At 39.2% G+C, this 20,710-nt stretch overlaps 1 protein-coding gene across 2 annotated transcripts; it reads left to right on the forward strand.

Moving 5' to 3' along the window:
• Nucleotides 1-1,151: 1,151 nt before the first annotated feature.
• On the forward strand, nucleotides 1,152-20,289 carry KATNBL1 (katanin regulatory subunit B1 like 1). 2 transcript variants are annotated; one of them, XM_036384301.2, is made up of 11 exons: nucleotides 1,176-1,255; nucleotides 3,708-3,838; nucleotides 9,093-9,220; nucleotides 10,003-10,043; nucleotides 10,411-10,690; nucleotides 12,078-12,196; nucleotides 12,384-12,434; nucleotides 12,519-12,608; nucleotides 13,166-13,255; nucleotides 13,646-13,739; nucleotides 15,239-20,289. In XM_036384301.2, the coding sequence occupies exons 3-11, from the start codon at nucleotides 9,107-9,109 to the stop codon at nucleotides 15,269-15,271; spliced, it is 912 nt and encodes a 303-aa protein (XP_036240194.1). In that variant the 5' UTR covers nucleotides 1,176-1,255; nucleotides 3,708-3,838; nucleotides 9,093-9,106; the 3' UTR covers nucleotides 15,272-20,289. The 2 variants fall into 2 exon arrangements, with proteins under 2 accessions (XP_036240193.1, XP_036240194.1); XM_036384300.2 differs by lacking the exon at nucleotides 3,708-3,838 and having other exon boundaries at nucleotides 1,152-1,255.
• The last annotated feature ends 421 nt before the right edge of the window (nucleotides 20,290-20,710 follow it).

Raw genomic sequence — 20,710 nt, forward strand, 5'->3', positions numbered from 1 at the left:
CCATGGGTTTCTCAGCCAGTCTGAGCATTGCACACTGCTGACCACGGCTCAGCACTGGCGGCCGGCACACAGGCAGAGAGCGCGGGCTCTGAGCTCCATCACTGGGACCATCCGGCATTCCCGGCTCCCTCCCGGCTGCTCCATCACTGGGATCAGCCGGCATTCCCGGTTCCCTCCCGGCTGCTCCATCACTGGGATCGTCCGACATTCCCGGCTTCCTCCCCGCTGTTCCATCACTGGGATCAGCCGGCATTCCCCGGCTCCCTCCCGGCTGCTCCATCACTGGGATCAGCCGGCATTCCCGGCTCCCTCCCGGCTGCTCCATCACTGGGATCAGCCGGCATTCCTGGCTCCCTCCCGGCTGTTCCATCACTGGGACCATCCGGCATTCCCGGCTCCCTCCCGGCTGTTCCATCACTGGGACCATCCGGCATTCCCGGCTCCCTCCCGGCTGTTCCATCACTGGGATCAGCCGGCATTCCCGGCTCCCTCCCGGCTGTTCCATCACTGGGATCAGCCGGCATTCCCGGCTCCCTCCCGGCTGCTCCATCACTGGGATCAGCCGGCATTCCCGGCTCCCTCCCGGCTGCTCCATCACTGGGATCAGCCGGCATTCCCGGTTCCCTCCCGGCTGCTCCATCACTGGCATCAGCCAACATTCCCGGCTCCCTCCCGGCTGCTCCATCACTGGGATCAGCCGGCATTCCCCGGCTCCCTCCCGGCTGCTCCATCACTGGCATCAGCCGACATTCCCGGCTCCCTCCCGGCTGCTCCATCACTGGGATCAGCCGGCATTCCCCGGCTCCCTCCCGGCTGCTCCATCACTGGCATCAGCCGACATTCCCGGCTCCCTCCCGGCTGCTCCATCACTGGGATCAGCCGGCATTCCCGGTTCCCTCCCGGCTGTTCCATCACTGGGATCAGCCGGCATTCCCGGTTCCCTCCCGGCTGCTCCATCACTGGGATCAGCCGGCATTCCCGGTTCCCTCCCGGCTGCGCAGCCCCGCCCCGAGGCCGCGCGGGCGGGCAGTGACGCAGCAGCGCGCGGCGGGGCGGGGCGGGGCGTGGCGCGAGGCCGCGGCCGGCAGAGGGCGCTGCGGTGCCGCGCGGCGGGCGCGGCGGGGCGTGGCGCGGCGCGCGCGGCCCGGCGTGCACCGCGGCGGCGTTTGAATGGCGCAGGCTCCGGGCGCCGGGCCCCGGCAGTAGCGCTCCCGCCGCTCCTCCCGCCCGGCCCGGCCCCGAACATGAGCAGCGGGTGAGTGGCGCGGGGCCGGCCGCGGGGAGCGCTGCGGGCTCGCGCTCTTCTCCGCCGGGACTGAGCGCGGCTCCGCGGCGTCGCGCCGGGCGGGCGGGCGGCGGGGGCCGCGGGCGGTGCGCGGGCGCGGATCGCTCCGTCCCGCTGGCCGGCGGCCTCGCCCGGCGCCCCGGCCCTCCCGTGTGCGGTGCCCGCCGCCCCCGGAGAGCGGGCTGTGGCACTTGGGTTCCTCTCTAAAATGGTGCCAGCAGGCTCGGCTCGAAGCAAGCGCGTGCGGTGGCGGATACGTGCCAGGAGAGCGGGGCAGGCTCTGGTGCTGCCGAAAGGGAGGAGGACAACAAGCTGGGTGTGAGGCCTGCTGACGGATTTAATTTCTTGGGTGTGACAGATTCCAGGGGGAAGGAGGGGGGGAGAGGGGGAGCCTTAAGTGCTTGAAGATCAGATCCTGCATTAATTACTTCGTTCAAAAGGCTTCAGTTTTTTTTTTTTTCAGCTGGATGATTTGACATGCAGATTTAAAATAAAGACATTTTGAATGGGGAGCTCTTTTAAGGATAGAGAGATTAGGTGGTGATCTTGGAAATCTTTTGTTTCTGTTTTTGTAACATGCTTTGCTTTGGAGCAAGGTTAAGTCCGTTGGCTTAAAAGCAGCTTTCGTCCATCTTTTCTTGGAACATCATTTTTGCTTTTCATGTTCTCCTGTTTTTTTCTTCCTCTTATTCTCTGGCTGTAATCAGGGAACTAATTAAAAATATGAACTTACCCACGTTTAGTAGAATTAAAACGTAACAGAAGGCAGATTTGTGCCTCTTTTGCCTTGCTGATTGGAAAGAATATGTTCTGGAACTAAAATTAGGATTGATTTGAACTCCTAAACTTTGAAACTCAGTATATCATTATATTAAAAATGTTATTTTTAAGGTAGCTTATAGATATGTATTAGAAAGTTAATGGCAGTATGCTGATATGCGTGCATTCTTATGGCCACGTGTGTATATATTCACTTGCCTACTTTTACTGTGTGTTGTTCCTAGGGTAAGACGCTTGACTAAGACTGAAGAAGGTTTTTTAAATGCCATAAATAGACTATGATCAATAATAGAAGTGTATTTGAGGGTGGCATAAAAAGCCATGTGAAAGTTGTGCGACGTGTAATCACAGACTGTCCTGCCAGGTGGGCGTGTAGTGAGTACTTCCTTAGCCTCCACCGAGTTTGGAGCTTGAGGGGTTTGCCAGTATGTCTGAATTCAAAATTCTTGTTGCAGTTTTTTTAAAATTCTTTGGGTTGAGCAGCAAATGGTAAAAGAAATTGCTGTATTTAATTTCATGGATAGTTTCTTAAAGAGCTATGTAAAACATTAATGTGGAAGCTTCAATATTGCGGAAATCTATTTCTTTTATAACACCTTTCAGTTATAAAACTTTTTCAAACTTATTGTCCCCAGAGTGTTCATCAGTGAAAATCAACAGGTAGAAGTGTCTTTTCATTAGTGAAAGATTACTTCAGAAAGGACTTAACTACTGACAACTGCTGTTACTTTATCGCAGCTTAACAAACCTGTCAATGGTGCCTCCAGAAGCAGAAAACTGAGTTCTTGACTTTTTTTTTTGGTAGAAAATGTAAATAAGGTTCAGTTATTAGACTCCCAGGCTATCTCCACAAGGGGAGCTAATGCACACCCGGGTTCCTCCTCACTAAACTTGGATGAACTGTCACATGTGGTTGTTTTTGGAGGTTCATTATGACAGTGGGCCACGTACAAATTCCCTGTGTAAGAGGAAAATGAGCTTAAATCTTAGGTATAAGTTAGTTTACCATAACTAGTTGTTCAAATAGTATTTTAATTTATTGCAGATCTTGAGAAATTCCTGTAGTTTTTATCAACGTAGGAAACTTTAAACTGGAACAAATGGCCTGACAAGTGTAGCACGTTAAAAAACTGTTCTGCTGGCAGATAACACTCTTTATAATGTTGCAGAAAGATTTTGCATTAACATACTCTTTAAAATCTTGAACTCCACTTCCTCTTTTTAAGAAAACTCAATTTTAACAGCTGGTGAACCATCAGTACATCAATTACTAAAAAAGAAATTTGAAAAAGACCAAATTGTTTCATATGCAAAGGATGTGGAAGCCTTCTAAAAGAAAGACAAATGGATTTTGTAACATTTATTGGAGCTAAAATGAAAGGAAGTTATGCCAAGCTTACAAAATCTCTTCTACATCATAAGATAGTGCTAATTTATTTTTGGAAGTAAATTTGAAATAACCATTCTTGGAAGTTATTTGTGACCATTAGCTCTGATAATTGCCAGTGAAATGAGTTGACCATTACTGCTTCCCTGATGCATACCTGTTTGGAATGCTTTCAAAGCATGTGCTCTCCTCCTTGGGATAATGATTAATTAAGTTTTTCATCTGAGTTTAATATTGTCTTCCTTGAACTTGCAGTTGGGTTACTTTGGGGTGGAGGAGAATCACAGGAATATTTACCATGGCTGGTGCACATGGAATGCTGCAGGAAGAAGTAGTTACTGAGAATTTGGACAAGGAATAGGATGGAAGAGTGTGTGTTTTAAAAGGTATTGCTGATGGCTTAAGAGATCTATTTTACATTTTCCTTGCTGCCATGCAAAGTATGCCAGCCTGTGTTCTGTAAGAAAATAATATTATGTTAATATGCACGTAGATTATGTAATGTGCCAAGAAGAGTTTGTCCCTCTCTGGGGGCTGTGCCCAGAACGTGGGACATGGGAGGGAGTGGTGGAGTTGTTAATACTTGCCTTCAACAGATGTGCACTTGGAAGCCTGTTAGTGCTGACTGTCTTTGCCTAATTCTGGTATGGCCTGAAGAGTTTTATTGCATCTGGGAGAGATCAGAGATAGAAAATACCAGTAGAACCATCAAGAAAACTTTACACAGGTGCTGTGGGGACAAACCAGCTTCTTCTCAGGAGACATGGCTGCTATTACTTTAGTCCTTCTGCTTACTGAAGATTGAAGAGAATAAAAGGGGGAGAAGGGAAGATTGTTGTCTGCTATGAGAAATCACCCACGGTATAGGGGAAATGGGTCGAATTGGATTCTGCCATCCTAATGAAATCATACATCTCTGTTCAGATCTGCAGTCTACCTTGTTAGCTTGTAGAATAGTTTAGGATTGTACAGTGGACCAAGGCAGAGCTGAAGGGGCATGCATTCTCTCCTTTGTTTAATTTTAAAAACTTTGTGAAATGAGGGAAATGCATTGGCCTCAATGAGATTGTATAGCAGATTGTCTGATCAAATACAACTAGCTGTGCTCATCACAAGGGAAAAGCCAGAAATTAAAGACATTAAGGTATAGATTGTTTGAATAAGTATCTAATGCCAGTTTAAGAACCCTCTGTATATATCCCAAAATTACAGGGGACTGTAGTGTCTAATGAGCTATCCCTAGATGATATCTGACTGCAAATAGGAAATCAAAGTTGTGAAGAGCCATGTAAAGTGCCTTTCATCCTGTAGCATTCATCTTTTTAATTGCTGGCCAGCCAGCATTTTCCTAGGTGTTACTAAGCCTTTCAAAGCTGGTTTCTTAGGATGTTGACTAAGTTTATTATAGTACTGTTAGGTTTGTGTATACCAGATTCTTCTGCTTGTGTTCTGCTCTGTTTGGACTACATGGCTGTGTATCTGAATTTAATCACTTTTAGTATATTTTTAATGTATTTGCACAGTCTGTACTAGAACCCATATAAAACATTTGGATCCACAACATCCCGTGGCAAGTTCAGGTTGATTATAATTTGCACACAGCTTAACCTTGTTTGTTTTGATCAGATCTTCAGCTATTGTCTTTGACCCTTTTTTTTTTTATATTGGGCAAGAGAGGACACAACCTCTATGCAACTTCTCCAAGCCATTCATTTTGTAGGCCTTTGTCTTATTTCCCCTGATGGCTATAAGTAGTCTCTTCCCCAGACTGAAGAGGCTGATCTAATCGGTTGTTGATTATATGAAAGATATTCCATGTATTTTTAACTTCCTTTGTCTGAGCAGTTTTTCTACTTTACTCAGAAGTTTTTTTTACTTTTTAGGGTTGATTTGGCTTTTTTAAAGAAAGTTAACTAACCCTTCTCTTATTGTATGAAATACAGGCACAAATTAGTTCTGTACACTGTCACAATAGTGTTCTGTTTATTTTTCTATTTATTGATCCACATGGAGTGCTAAACAGTCCAATTGATCTAAGGTAAACTGTCCTATATCCAGATATTGTTGTGGGGGGCAGTTACTAGCTCAGAGACTGATTCCAATAGAAACCCAAAATTTTCTCCTGCCTGCAGATACATAGGCTTTGCTTTATATTGATCTATAAGTATTGCTTTTGCCTATTGTACATCACAGTCCTTCTCCAGTTCTTCAGTTCGCCCTTATCTTCACTGGTATGACTTTGTATTGTCAACAGTCTTCATCCCCTTTTGTGAGGTAATTTATTAATATATTGAACAGCATAAACCAATGCAGGTTTCCCCCAGGGATCTGGAGGTGATTTTCTGCAGTGTGGAAACGGCTTAGGCAGTTTGTGGCTGTTCCTGAGATACTTGTGCATGCAAGAGCTTTCCCTTTTTTTCACTTGGTTGCTTAGTTTCCTCAATATTTAAGTGAGGGACTTGGAAATTCAAATAGACTTTATCATTTAGTTGCCCTTTATCCATGTTGTACTACCTCATATTTTTAATAAATTCCATTAATTTTGCAGAGCAGGACTTCACAGAATCATAATATAATTTGGGTTAGAACAGACCTTAAAGATTTTCTAGTTCCAATTTCCGTGTCGTGGGAAGGAAGGGACACCTTCCACTAGGCCAGACTGCTCAAAGCCCCATCTAACTTGGCCTTGAACACTTCCAGGGACAAGGCATCAACAGCTTCTCTAGGAAATGTGTTCCGGTGCCTCAACACCTTCTCAGTAAAGAATTTTGTCCTAATATAAAATCTAAACCTGCCCTGTTTCAGTCTGAAGCTATTACCCCCTTTGGGCTATCACAAATGCCCTGGTAAAAAGTCCCTCCCCAGCTCTCTGTAGCCCCTTCAGGTACTGGAAGGCTGCAGTGAGGTCGCCCTGGAGCCTTCTCTTCTCCAGGCTATGTTGCCTTAGTGACAGCCAGGCTGAATCTTTCCCATTATATTATTTGTGTCCACTAAGTCTATTTTTGATTACATTGTTTCCTAATTAGTGCAACAGAGATGTCAGTCTGGGTCCTCCTTGAGGCTCTTTAAATATTGACTGTGTTTTCCACATGTGTTTTCTTTAGGTACTTTGTCAGCTCCAAGGGAGCTAAAAACACGGCTGTTTCATTACTGCTTAAATGTTCACTGCTACTTCTGCATAATCTGACACCCTCAACAGATTAAACTATTGAAACCCCTTTAAACTGTTGGACAGTGAAGTCATACACAAGGATTTTGCTTTGCTTCATCAAATGTTCCTTTATATCTGATAATCTCTTGACCTTTTGAATTTCTTTTACCATTCTTTAAGGAAAGATAGTTCTGTTGTTGTTCTGTTTCCGTTGTTCTGTCATTCTGTTTCAACTGGGAGGCTGGGAAACAATATATTCTTATGTCAGATTTGTTAGAGTGTAAAATTCTCTTAATTTTTCTCCTGGACACATGCAACCTTTTGTAAGGAATTTCCTTCCATCCAGAGTCCTCTCTCTCCAGTTCAGGTATTTTGAGATGTTAGATGCACTTTAGAGCCCAGTATTAAAAACAGATAAGCTAATTGAATTTCCTTGGTAAGACATTTCTTTTTAGCCTTCTAATATTTTACACTTCTTTTAAGCAAAAAGTATTCTAGTTAGATAGTGCTGTCATTTATTTTGGTGATCAGATTCTTGTGTACTGCTTAGTGTGAAAGATGAGGGAAGATTGAGATCATTTGTTAAACAAGAAAAAATAAGGAACGGTAAGTGTTAGGCCTGAGGAATTGTAAGCTGATAGTGTGTTATGGGAGTAATCACAAAAATTTTCCTTCAGCAACAGATATTGGGGATTTTTTAGCATCTGATGAGGTGGCTGTGGGTTTTAACTCTGGTGGTTGGAGATTGTCCCCCCTAATATTTTAGTTTATTGCTTTCCCCTCAGTATTATTTTCAAAAAGTGGATAGAAGAAAAAACAGTCAAGACGTTTTCCAAGTCCTCTTCATTACCGACCCGAATAAAAGGATGGATTTGTTTGGATTTTAGTATTGTTCAGTTTTTCTTCAAAAGTCCAGTTGTTCAGCACATGCCTTTGTATTGTGCTCCTTTTAAGCCCATTTTAAGTCCAAATAGGGATTTTAACCCATCTGATAAGCAAAGGAAATGTGTTCGTTTATGTGAGGTTTTTTCCAAAAGTTTAGGGAAAAGTTTATTTACAGACTTGTGTGGAAGAACTAGGAAGTGTGGAGAGCTAACAAAGTGATCACTCCTCATCACTGTTTCATAGTGTGAAAAAATTAAGTTGATAAAGCAGTCTTAAGCCAGACCTGCATCTGGAAAATTATTGGCCACCAGATGTTAAAGATATTGCCCTAAATAATGCTGCCATTTGAAGTTCTTGCTGTAGTCTGAGGCTATGTTCCCTTCTTACAGGGTAAGGGATTTTGTCAGTATATACTCCATTTTTGAGACATCTCAAGTTAAGTTCTATAGTACTGATCCAATTCCAAAGAATACCAGAATATTTGAAGAATTTTTTTTTTTGTCCACTGTACCCTACAAGAGGGATTTGAATGTGCCTGAACATAGCATCTGTCTTGTTTTGGGCCTGCCACCTGCTTTTTTCATTTGATGGCCTTTAGCTACTGCATGGATCTTCATGGCTAATAAGCTGTTTCCCTGGCTTATTCAGTGCTCAGTGTCTTAGTCTTTTAAATGCCAGAGTTCTTAATGTGAGGTAAATCTGCTACATAGAGTAAAAAGGATAGGGCTGCTGCTAAAGATTGAGAGGAAAAATTGGAGCACTCATGTTGAGACCACAGTTGTACCTTTTAGGGGAAAAACAGTAATATTGGAGCAACTGGTTGTCTTTTAAAAGTAGCGTAGGATGTCTTGCTAAAACACTTCAAGAATAGTGTCTCTGTGATGATGTAGTAGTTGAACCTAGTCTCAAGCAATGGATCTTCTGATCACTTAGAAAAGATGCAAAATCATATGTACAGCTGTCTCAGTCTTGGTCTTGATTCTTACAAAAATACTTGCATACTTCAAGACAAAGGACTTTAGGCATAAAATAAAGTTGTGCGTTTTAGTATGAAAAATGGCCAAAGCACTGCTTTGACAGAAATGGAAGGGGAGGGGAGATGTACATTTGCCAATAAACTAAGGGGAGGATCTTTCACTTTTTTTTTTAACCTTTGTTATTTTGATAAAGCTTGCTTTCTTCCTAAAAAACAAGAATCAGTTTTTTAGACACCTTTCGTACTCGGAAACAAATGTGAAACCAATTATTTTTCTCTAAGTGGCAGATTAAATTCAGTGGGAGGAAAGAGTTTCATAAATTGCCCTATTCTTCTTGTTTGTATGGCACCCCTCAGTGCAGGTGTAGAAACTGGTTTGAAAACAAAATCTCTCCCTTGGTTTCTTGTGATTTTTATTTTGTTTCCTCTTTCTTGAAAGCTAAATAGGGATTTTGAAATTCTCAAAGTGTTAATAATAAGGCCTCCGGCACTAAAGGATGATGTCTTGGGTTATATCTAGGATGGAAGATCTTGGAAATAGTTGAATTCTAGTGTTGCTAGCTGTATTTGAAGAAATCTGACAGAATGTTTTAGAAAATACAACTAAATATCTTTCCCTTGAGAACAGGGATTTGAGAGATTATGGCATCTGAAGCTCACAATGTTAAAAACCAGAAAGTTTTGCTTATTGAAGGTCATCCCATTGATCTCCCAAGAAAAAGAATCTCTTCTTCCACTAAAAAGATCATGAAGGAGGTAAGCTGTTTGTGTTGTTTGTTGGGTTGTTTTATGTCCTCTGAGAAAATTGATGATTTAAACAAGTTTATAGTTCTGAGCAGTCTAAATCTAGAAGCACAGCACTACTAAACATTTGATATTTAGATGTTCAATAGAACTTTGAATTGTTTCTGTAGCAGTTATATTATGAAAACTGTGTAATAGATACAGGCAGCAGCTGCACAGATCAGTGCATTGTACCATCCATATGAGCAGTGGGTACTGATTGATACAGTCTTACTCATGTGTGCTTTTCTGCAATCTAGCCAAAAAATGTTTCAATACAGGAATTCTGTCATGAAAAAGTTCTTTCTTGCCAAGAGAGCTACATGGCACAAGTGAGAGGTGGAGTAGGTGAAACCCATTCATTGAAATAGGTCGTTGTATAATTATACAGCTTCACTTAGCACGTTGGTAGCACGTAGGTATTCACTAGGTTCTTGCTACTCAAAAGTAATTTTTGAAACTTCTTACCTGTGATACTGACTGAAGAATAAGACAGTGAAGTACAGAGGAAGCACTGGAGAGGCAAACTTACTGTAAGACCTCTTCAAACAGTGGTGAAGATATCAATATCCTCTGTTTATTAAAATTTTCTATTAAAACTAACATTTTGTGACCAGTGTTACCAAAAAAAGATCATAACATTCTCTTGCTGATGGCACAGTTTAAATGTTACCATTAATGCTAAGTAGTATAGATGGGAGTGTTTGACCCTTTATAGTAATACAGCTTTTTTTCTCTTATTTCCTTTCTCCCAGGGTAAGAAATCTCCAAAACAGCTGGCTTCATACACAAACAGGTAGGAGGGCTGTGCTATGTGATATCTGAGTTTAAAGTGTGACAGAGGTAGGGAGAAAATCACAGTTGAAATTGATTACAATACCAAAGCAAACACAAATGGATGATGGGTCTTGATTTTAAAGACAGTTCTTTGTTCTTGTGTTTTCTTCCATAACAGCGAGTCTCTGCATTACTAAAAACAGAAGAATATTGGTGGCATGACTTCTAATATCCCTAGTGTCATTAGGATATGTATTGGGGGAAAAATGTTTTCAACAACCTGAAATCTGACTGCTGAATTCATAATTATATATATATATAAACATAATAATGCAATTCATTTGGTTTGGATCAACCTTCACTAAAATAGTGCTTTATTATTACAGAGTAACGGTTGGAAAAACGGTGGCCAGTCCCCTCTCTCTTTTCAAAGTGGTATATTGTAAAAGGAAAGTTCATTGTTATACTCCAAAGCCTTGTTACAGAAGGAAACTGTGCCCTAAATCTAGGGGCCGTGACATGGCAAATAAAGAAAATGAACTGGCTTGTGCAGGGAATCTGCCAGCAAAACTTCACAACAGTCGGACACACTTGCTGAATTCTAGCGACTCTGGATCGTCTCAAACAGAAGGCCCTTCATCCAAATACAGTGCATTTTTTTCTGAGGTAGGTAGAGTTTGAAGAAACTCCTGTTTAAAACAGTGTTTGTTGTAATTAGCTGTGAAAGTTTCTTTCTTTAGATTAATTTCCTTCAATTCCGCAAATAGCAGGTCTTGTGATTTACAGTTTGTCCATTTAGGGTGATGCAGTTGTCAATAGTAATAGTCCTGCCACTTTTCTTCATATTTGTGTCAGGTCAGAAGCTCAGATCTGCCAGACTTGACTGGGTTAAAATTGTGCCAGCACCAAAGGAGAATGTTGTTTTGACCTGTGTAGGTTTCATGAACTGGCAGGACAGTGTCCACGTGTGTGTTTATAGAAGTGTAAAAATGTTAGTATATCAATGAGAATAAACTGGTGAGGTAGATTAGGACAATTTTCAATAGCAGTATCAACTTTGTGCAAAACTAACTTAAGTGTTTGTATGAGCTTTATTTCTTGTTGGTTGAGGAAACCTAGACGATGCTTGTAGGGCTTCTGAAACTGTCTAAAAGGTCAGATATTTAAATTAAATGGATTTTGTTACAGTGAAGGCCATTTAAGGCCCTTAATGTTGAAGTTTGCATTTCTGTCACAATAGATTTTTGTTACTCCTTGGGGCTTACATGTGTTTAAGGTGAGGCATGGCAGGGAAGGCAAGATCAGAAACTGTCACCCACTATGCTGCTGTCTTGTCACAGTGCTGTAAATGTGTGCTCCTGTGAGGGAGAGCCCTGAGAAGCCGCTGGGCTGAAGGTGCAAGTCTGCAGCACTTCTGCAGTGTTTAATTTGGTGGTTGCAAGAAAAGAGCAGAATAACTACAATAAAGAGGCTGCAGAAAGATGGGTAAAGAAATGAAGATGGGAAGATTGATTTTCTGAGAAGCTAAGGAGCAGATCACTGGCCTCTGGTCACAAATGACTGTTTAACTGGTTTGAGAGATGTGTGTGGCTCTACAGTGTTCATTCCAATCCAAGGTCTAATTAATTAAAATGCCTGAACTTCATTCAGAGAACAGGCTTTTTCAGAAATGAACCATTTCTGTTGGAGTTTGGAATAATAGATGCAATTACTTGTGTCTAAATTGTATCAAAATTAATAATCATCTAAGCAAAAAGTTCTCAGAGTTGGTGAGAATTATAGGTTGATGCACATGAATGCTCATTTTAATTATTTGATACCTGTCTTAGGTGGTAAAGAGGTACAAACCTTATTCTTGCAGCTTTCGTGTAAAGTAGGTGATGTTTTTGTGACCCCCAAGGGAAATATGGGTTTAAATCTATTCTTAGATAAATTTCTAAAACAGACTCATCAACATACAGGTAGAATATAACAGATTATATTTGAGTAGCTTATTGTTTTATCACTGGCTACTTAACTTGTGGCAACTTTTTATATTTTTAAAAACATGCAGGTTTCTCAGGACCATGAAACTATGGCTCAAGTTCTTTTCAGCAGGAATCTGAGACTGAATGTAGCTTTAACCTTTTGGAGAAGGAGAAGTATAAGTGAACTGGTAGCCTACTTAGTGAGGTAAAATAAGTCTCTTCTTTTATATCCTTAAAATGACAGCAATCTCAAATATACCACAGTATTTGTAGCAGTTTTGTAAATGTTGTGACTTAGTTACACTGTTTAAATCATAGTGGAAGCAAATCCTTCTACTACTAGTAGTAGGATCTACAAGTAACACTTCTGATTTTATTCTTAATGTTTCTAGGATACAGGATCTTGGAGTAGTAGTAGACTGCCTTCCTGTGCTTACGAACAGGTACAAACAGAAAAAAGTGGGGAATTAGGACTTGCTTATGACCACACTGAAGTTCAAACACTTCTGAAACATCTTGTTTTTAAGTTTACAGGAAGAAAAACCATATGTTTCAGTTGGCTGCTGTGTAGATCTTTTGCCTTTAGTGAAATCTCTGCTTAAAAGCAAATACGAAGAGTAAGTATCAGCTTGGGATGCTTTTGAAAACATTATTACTTCCTGGCTGTGCAGAGCCCTGGAAATCAATGGTTTTTAATCCTCTGACTCTTGTTCCCTCTGCCCCTTCTCCCAGCTCTGCCTTTCTCAGGAAATGAGAAAGGTTCGGACGAAGCCTTGCATTCCAGAGCTTTCTCCTCTAACAAAACAGCAGTGCATAAATTCTTTTCTGCAATGTTAGGCACTTGGGGGAGAGGACTGGCTTTGACCTTATGCAGATTTATTTATCCTAAATATTAAAAAAAGGTTAGCACTGAGGTTTTAGTATGCTTTATAACATGTAATCAAGGCAGAGTTTTCTTGTACTTTTTCAACAAGAACTTCAGGCTACCACTTAGAAATTGCAAGTGTAAACAAGAATTTAAATTTACCAATTTGTCTAGATTCTTTCCTTCCAGAATAGAAAATGTGTTGCTTTCTAAATTGCTTACAAAGTTATCTCAATTCTTTATTTATCTGGCTTGTAGATAATCTTCAGGGAGAGGGAAATGCATAATGTGTAAAATGTGTTGTTACAGATACGTGATAGTGGGTTTAAACTGGCTTCAGGCTGTCATTAAAAGATGGTGGTCAGAGCTATCTGCACATACAGAAAAGGCAGAAGATGGGTGAGTCTAGTGTTGGGAAATACTTAAATGTGTTTCTGTAGTCGATTTCATCTCAATGTGTTCTAATTTTGATCAGTAGGAGCACATCTTGCCTACAAAAGGCACACTTATAATTATAAAGTTAAAGCTTAAAAGAATTTTAAGGATAGTTAAGTTACTGGTTTTGTTTTTCTTTTTTTTTTTTTTTTTGTTACTGTTTTAATACCTGTAGGACATAGTCATATCAGGGATTATACAAATGCTGTAGAAGTTGAATCAAAATTTTTCAGATCTTGTGGCAATATCTATTGTATAGGCTAAGTCTATATGCAGTATTAATAATTCATTTTAATAAAAGAGACTACTGAAATATACTGCCTGGGTTATAAAGTGATGTTCATTCTCTTTCAGAAACATTCATATTTTAAAACAACAGTTAAGTGTTTTGTGGGAACAGGAGAATCACCTTACTCTGGTTCCAGGATATACTGGTAATATAGCTAAGGTAAGTTCTGGTTCCAGTTCTGGTTGTGTTCAGGTATAAATGTGATTGTATCATTTATGGTATTCCTCCTTTTTTACTTATGCTAAACTGTGGTTGGACAGAAACACTTTTACTTTAGTTACTGCTAATGCTCAAGTGTATTGCATGGTTTTTACAGAAATCTGGAGTTGTTTCCCTATGATAGTTCTGTGAATTATAATTATGCTTAAGCATCTCCTTAATAACAAAGTATCTATAGTAATGAGCCTTGAATGATATTAAAAAGGGCTCAGTTGAGTAGGTAGACTGTGGAAGGGACAGATGTTTTCTCTTAGATCTGTTGTAGCCATTGTTGTAAGTGTAATGGAGAATCTTAGCCTGGGAACATCACTGGCATTTGCACATCAGGTGGCAGGAGCAAGTGTCAACATACTAAATTCTAAAGCTTAATGCTGACCTAATGCTTAGAAAACGGTGAGTTTCTGGTGGGCAGCAGAGCCTGTCGGAGATGTATCCCTGCTTGCATTTTTCAGTAGGTTGTGGTGTCAGTTACATAATGAGGGTGTCTGGTAGATCCATATTTTTCTGTTTGTGCTCATCTCTATATACATGGCTTTCTGAGATTGGGCACCAAAAGTTATACTAGATAGAAACATCTCCAGGTGGAGGGACCTGGTGAAGGTGGACAGTGAGAAAGGAGTTACAGCAAACAGTTGGTTGTGTGCAAGATTTGAGTGAACTTGAAAAGAACTTAAAAATTGCATCTTTTACTAACATCTGAAGGAGTTTTGGTGAATCTATATTTCTATGTTACAGAATTGATCACTTTGATGTGTCAAACAAGTAAACTCTTTCCTTTTTTTCTGGGACTGCTGTGCACCTGTGACTTCAGTTTTGATGTCCCTGCAAGGATAATTACAAAATTCTTGCAGCATTTCACTCAACAGGGATGCAGAAGAACTGAGTTCCAACTCTGTCAAACTCCCAACTTGGTTGAGCTATGAGAGCATGTTATGTAGACTGCCTAGTTCTTTTGCTGGATCAGAATAGCAGCTATAGGTAGTGTCAGTTTGTTTCTCTAGAGTTCAGGTTCCCTTTATGTTCATTTGCTGTCTTAATGTATCAGGATAGATTGTGACCAAAGTCACCTGAGCAAGTCAGAGCAAAAGTAGTACAAGAATGTTGGAGGGGTTGGGTGAAGGAATGTCATACATAACATGTTGTAACTATGTGATCATATGATGATGATGATCTTTCCTGCTCATGCAGGGAGCAGAGGAATAACAGATGAAATTGATAGCTTTGAAAACTAATCCTACTCTTCTGGCAGGCTTTTTAGTACATGAAGAAATGTCATTGAAAACATTAATTGAAAGTAATCATGAAGATAACTGGTTCTGAAATTTGGGCAAATATAATTATTCGTGTGTTATGGTCCTGAAGTTGCCCTGCTTCAGACATAGAGTTGATGTTGGAGCTATAAGTAAAGTGACAAACACTTTCTCCTTTTTTTCTTCTAGGATGTAAATGCTTATTTATTGCAGCTACACTGACATGATGGGGAAACAGTGTGCTTATGTGGTGAAACAGTCCCCTAAAGTATCCCTGAAATATGTGCTGAAAGCCTTTTGAGAAATACTGGCAGAAGAGAACTGAACTGTCAAGCTGTTTAATGAAACCACTAACAAAACTCTAACAATCTACTTCACATTGAAGTGGAAAAATGTCTAGTAGGAGCAACTTTTACTTCAATGAGGTGAAAGTGCACTATGAAAACTGTATGCCTTTGCTGCATTTGGGATTCGCTCAGTTACTAGGTATTCCTTTAAATGCTACTGTACCTTACAACATCATCCATAAAAGAAGATGAACTATACTTTCATGAAGACAAGACAGCAGAACCAGTTATAAGGAACCAACAAAAACAATCAGCATTAAGAGCTTTTAAATGTCTCTTTCACAAGAGAACTCCAAAATGCACAACTATCTTCCAATTGCATAAAAAAATACAAAAAACTTTGGGCTATTCAGTTATTTCTATGTTTTAATCAAATTATTAAAGACAATTTTTGTTTGCACTATTGAGAAACTATACAGCAAAGATGCCTTAATTACTAGTGTTTCAAAAAGCCAATGTATTAAGATGCAAATAGCTATTATGTTCAGATTGTGATGGAAAACTACAAAAATCAGGGTTTCACATTGTGTAGTTAATGAAACATTGCACATATACAAAGATTCATGTATGAAAAATATTATAAATACCTGAAGTTAAGCTTGGGTAAACAGTTATTGCAAATGTCAGCAGAATGGTGAATTTATGTCTTAACAAATGTTTTTATATTGTATGTGGATTTCTAACACAGTAATCTTGTTCTGTATCATTCAAACTACATGCAAATAAGTAAATATATTAAATATATCTACTGTTTTTTCTTTTCAAGTTAAAAAAAAATCAATTTCTAGAATAATCTCTTCCACAGTACTTTTTATCATAGATATTTATGTCTCTTGTTTGAAATGTTTACAGCCAGGTGAGGCCATGTTATTCAAATCACACCCTTTTTATACTACCTCCTTTAAGAAACTGACAAAGAACTTTTGCAAAATTGATCAAGTTCTAACCTGATCAATGATGGCAATGTCATACCAACAACAGCATTGAGGATACAGCTATGAACTTTTACTGTCATATTGATATGCTCTTCTATTTTAGTTTAAAAGCTATATCTTAATAGCTCTGAGGGAGTCTTAATCTTAGGCTTGCTGTTGCCTTTTTTAATTTTGTGATTAGGAAGTACGCTTTTTCAATTAAAACTTACAAAGTACCAGCTCTTCACTTAAAAGTATACATGCACAGCATGTATGACCAAATAGACTACTTCCTTAAAAATAAGTACTTGCAAGGGTTGTTTTCATACCTAGCATTAAGCATGTGCACTTTTATTGACATGCAGGAGAAAAGTCTTTTGATAGCCACAAGTGGTTTTTGCTTTACGGATTAATTAATTTTAAACTCCTGTAGTGGTCAATAAGTTCAGGCCTCCTGTTGCTTAGTATTGTATTAGTTTATGTATCATTGTTGCTGACTTCTGAAGGCCAGCTAGAAATCTGTTATGAGAACTTGGTGCTTTTAGTTGTTTGACTGTTCTGTAAACCACCAAAGGTTTTGCATTTCCTAGGGCAGTCAGTTACAAAGAGTTTCTGGGGCATCCCAAAACTGCAAACTTTGTGGGGCAATTTGGAGACATACACATAGCCAGTTTTTTTGCTTGAATTGTTATGCATCATTAGAGATATTTCATGCTAAAAAAGTTTTGAGATAGGACTTTTCAAATGTTCTTACTATCAATTAAAAATCTAAAGGAACTACAGTATGACAACATTTTTGTATTACTTTACTGTTCCATTGAACACTTAAGTGTAAAAGTCACCAAGTCTAGTTTCATCATTTGGGTGGCAATTGCTGAAACTCTTAGATTACTCCTCAAGGAGATTACTGTTTATGGAAACTCAGATTTATTTTTTTTAATAGACAAAGTAACTCATGGTCATTTATTTCTGATAATACAAGACAGAATAGTTGTAATTGATTAAAGGGATACTCTATGTTTAAAAATCTAGCTTGAATGTAGATTTAGATACGTAGGCTTATAATGAATTCTGTATGTGGCCATAGAGGTAACAAATCCTGACTGTGGAAGTGCTTTTGTTTTAGAGGCAAGGTAAGATTGATTTGAGGATCATTACTGAGGAATAGCTAATAAAATAATCCATTCTTTTTAACTGCCAAAAGTTGTATTTTGACAGCATCAATAATACAGTATTAAACATTGTCATTAGTATCTGTGCCTTATTTTAAATGAATTTTTTACTGTTTTCAGGCAGCTACTAGACTGTAAGAACCGGGTTCAGGTGTCTGTATTATGAAATTATTTTTTCCATTGTGTTCTTTATTCATTGAAACTATTCACGCTAATATTCAGGCTCAGCTTCTTGTATTCTCTTTAGCTCTCAAATGGTGGCTAGGAATCAGTTTTACTGTTACAGAATGTATATGTATAGTATCTGGTCAAAGTCAGAATGACAGCTGTGTAACACCACTAAATTCATATAGTTGTCTCAGTGAATCTAAGAATTAAGTTTATGAGCTATCCCATGCATAAATTACAATCTTTGTGATACTTTCTAAAAATGCTATTTCTAGGATGTGTCAGAAGATCCAGACAGAATTAATCCTTTTCCTGTGTGTTCCTGTGATGCAGAAGCACGTATGTACTTGAGGATGAAGGATGCTTCCACAAAGCTGTTCTTCATATTTTACCCCTTGATGTGAAACTGATGTCTTTGAAAAACAATTGTCTTTTGCCTCAGTGTTCCCTGAAAGTACTTGAGGCTGTTTTGCTGAAGGAGTACTTTTAAGTGTGACCCAGGATTTGCCCATCCTCTAAACTGAAATTGAAGAATCCTTCTGGCAAACTGTCTCTTTCTTCAGGGCTGAAAAAAAAGTCTAGTATTTGTAAATGGAAGTGGCCAAGTTGAGGTATTGCTGATAGCTTGCTGAAGAGTGGAAAAAGCTATGCCATTAATTAGCTGGGTATGAAGAAGTTAGCATGTCTTAATGATTATGTATGTCTCTGTTTTGAAGGAACTATACCTATTTCTCAGGAAAGAGTCCTCTACTCTTGTATCACACAGGTACTGCAGTTCTACACTCGTTAATAATGCTTACAGATTGTTGCTGGTATTAAAAAAAAATAGCAGCCTTCCAAGAGCTTACCCTCCACAGTGAGATATAAATAATTTTTTTTCCCTCCTGTCGGTTGCTTTATCAGAGGCTGTAATTTTAACACTTGAGGTGCAGGAGGGATGGGAGAGTAGGAAAGGACAAAGTACACATGCCCTGTGCTGAGTGACATCAGCCCCATTGCATTATAAAACAGGCTGTATTTTCATTTTCTGGCATCTGAAGTAGGCAAGTTTGGCGTTAAACATCTTTATGCATTTAGCATTGAAGAGATAAAGGTTTTGAAGATGGATGCTACAGTGCTAATTTGTGATTTTTTTGAGTTTTTTTTCTTGAAAGAGTGGACATTGTTAGTGTGGAAACTTGAAATAGCAAGTGGTTGCTTTTGCCAGTTCATCTTGCCAGATCTTCCAGTTCTACAGAAGACTGAATGTCTGTCTTCATGTGGAGATTTGCAGCTATTTTTGTGCCTAGTTTTCTGGTGCAAAGTGAAACCGGTGGTTCATAGTCAACTATTTCAGAATACAAAACCATGCAAATTATGGTATTGGTGTGAAGTTATTCCAGCTTTGCACAATGCAAATGCTAAAGTTCATGAAAGCAGTCGATTCTGTTGAGAGGAGTTTTATATTGAGCTGATGTTGCATTAGTGAAGGAAAAAAATGAAGCAGTTTTTAATAGCCTTGGTAAAAGCCAGACAGTGTAGTCTAATTTTTGCATTCAGTCTGCCATCCTACACACAGTAATCATTGTAGGCTACAGATAAAGATTCACAGAGAAAATAGATTGAGCATGCTTGTGTTGTTAGTGCTTATGTTAGCCTTCCTTAAACAATTAATGTTTATTCTATGAGTTAAATAACTTGTTTTATGTCTTGGAATGAAACTAAATGCAACTGTTTTTCTCCCCCTTTCCATGTATATTCTTTAGGACTTAATGATGTTATTTATTGCTCATCTACTTTAAATATACTAAGAGTGTGTCTTGTTAGAAGTGAGGAGGGGAAGATGAGAATTCTAGACAAAACACAGGGCTAGCTATTTAACATGATTCAGTTTGAAGCAACTGTGAAGAATTTCCATCTTTAAACTTTTCACGCAAATTTTGTTAATACCTATGAATTGAAGTGTGCACTCACAGCTCTAAGTTTGACTTTGAACTTGGTTGGAAAAAATAAAGTGCTTTCATTCTAAATAACTGTAGCTGCAGTATTGTTTCTGTTCTTGTTTTTTGCATTGAGTACTAAGCTGGACTCAGATACTAACCTGCCATAAGGGAGGCAGGAGGTGTAGCACTGTCCCTTAAAGGGATAAAATGGAAATATCCACCTAGTCTTCAACTATTGCAGATCTAGAATATTTTTGTTTCTGTACTGACAGGAGTTTTGTAGTAAATCTGTATAGATTGTGGCTTCTGATCATTGCTGTAAAATGAGATCTGTTTTCAGCTTTAATGTGTTCCATAGTGGTTGTGATTCATAGGGATCAGTGCTTCAATTCAGGCAGTCGTTACTTTGAGTGCCTGTAGTGTAGATGAGCAACTGAATGTTGGGGTATCAAACATCTGTTCTTTGCTGTAACAAACACACGTTTATCTTTCCCACCTTTTTATTTTCCCCTTATTCTTTCATTTAAGTGCTTAGAACCATTTGAATCCCTTTTGGAAAAGTGATAGATGCCAAAATGTGATCAAATGCTTTACAAACATGCTTCTGACTTCTTTTAATACCATTCTGTGAATAACAGTTTCCTGTGGATTTGGGAAGGAGGCTGTTTTCTGTATGTATAGGCTTGAAATAAACAGAACTAGTGGACTTTACTGTAATTGTATTCTTGATACTTCCTTTTTTACATAAGCACTATGTATATTGTGAAACAATTAACCCAAATCTAAATATCAAGATAAAGTTACATTCCAAAACTGCCTGCTCTTACAGGTATAGGTGTTGAAGTACATATGCACCCTAGTATCATACTTTAAAGTGACCTGTAGACAGTATAAAATAGCTCTTGTAATTTATTATGTCTCTTTGTCAAATTGAATCTATTGAACTTTCAAAAAGCCCAAATTATGTTTGGATCTTGCAGTTTCCACTTCTACTCATTTCAGATATTCTATGGATTTAAGGACTTAGTGCACTAAGTATTCCACCTTCAGAGAAATAGCTAATCTTTTTGTCCTTTGTGATAACAGGCTTTCATTACATCTCTTCTGCATGAGACAAACTTCTGCAAGAGTTAAAAAG

This window comes from Molothrus ater, chromosome 6 (assembly GCF_012460135.2).
Source record: "Molothrus ater isolate BHLD 08-10-18 breed brown headed cowbird chromosome 6, BPBGC_Mater_1.1, whole genome shotgun sequence".
NCBI lineage: Eukaryota > Metazoa > Chordata > Aves > Passeriformes > Icteridae > Molothrus > Molothrus ater.

Excerpts from the sequence above, each read along its gene's own strand:
- KATNBL1 (XM_036384300.2), top strand. The coding sequence starts at position 9,107 with ATGGCATCTGAAGCTCACAATGTTAAAAACCAGAAAGTTTTGCTTATT. Across the intron at positions 10,691-12,077 it reads ACAGTGCATTTTTTTCTGAG|GTTTCTCAGGACCATGAAAC; the intron begins GTAGGTAGAGTT and ends AAAAACATGCAG. Across the intron at positions 12,609-13,165 it reads CTTAAAAGCAAATACGAAGA|ATACGTGATAGTGGGTTTAA; the intron begins GTAAGTATCAGC and ends GTGTTGTTACAG.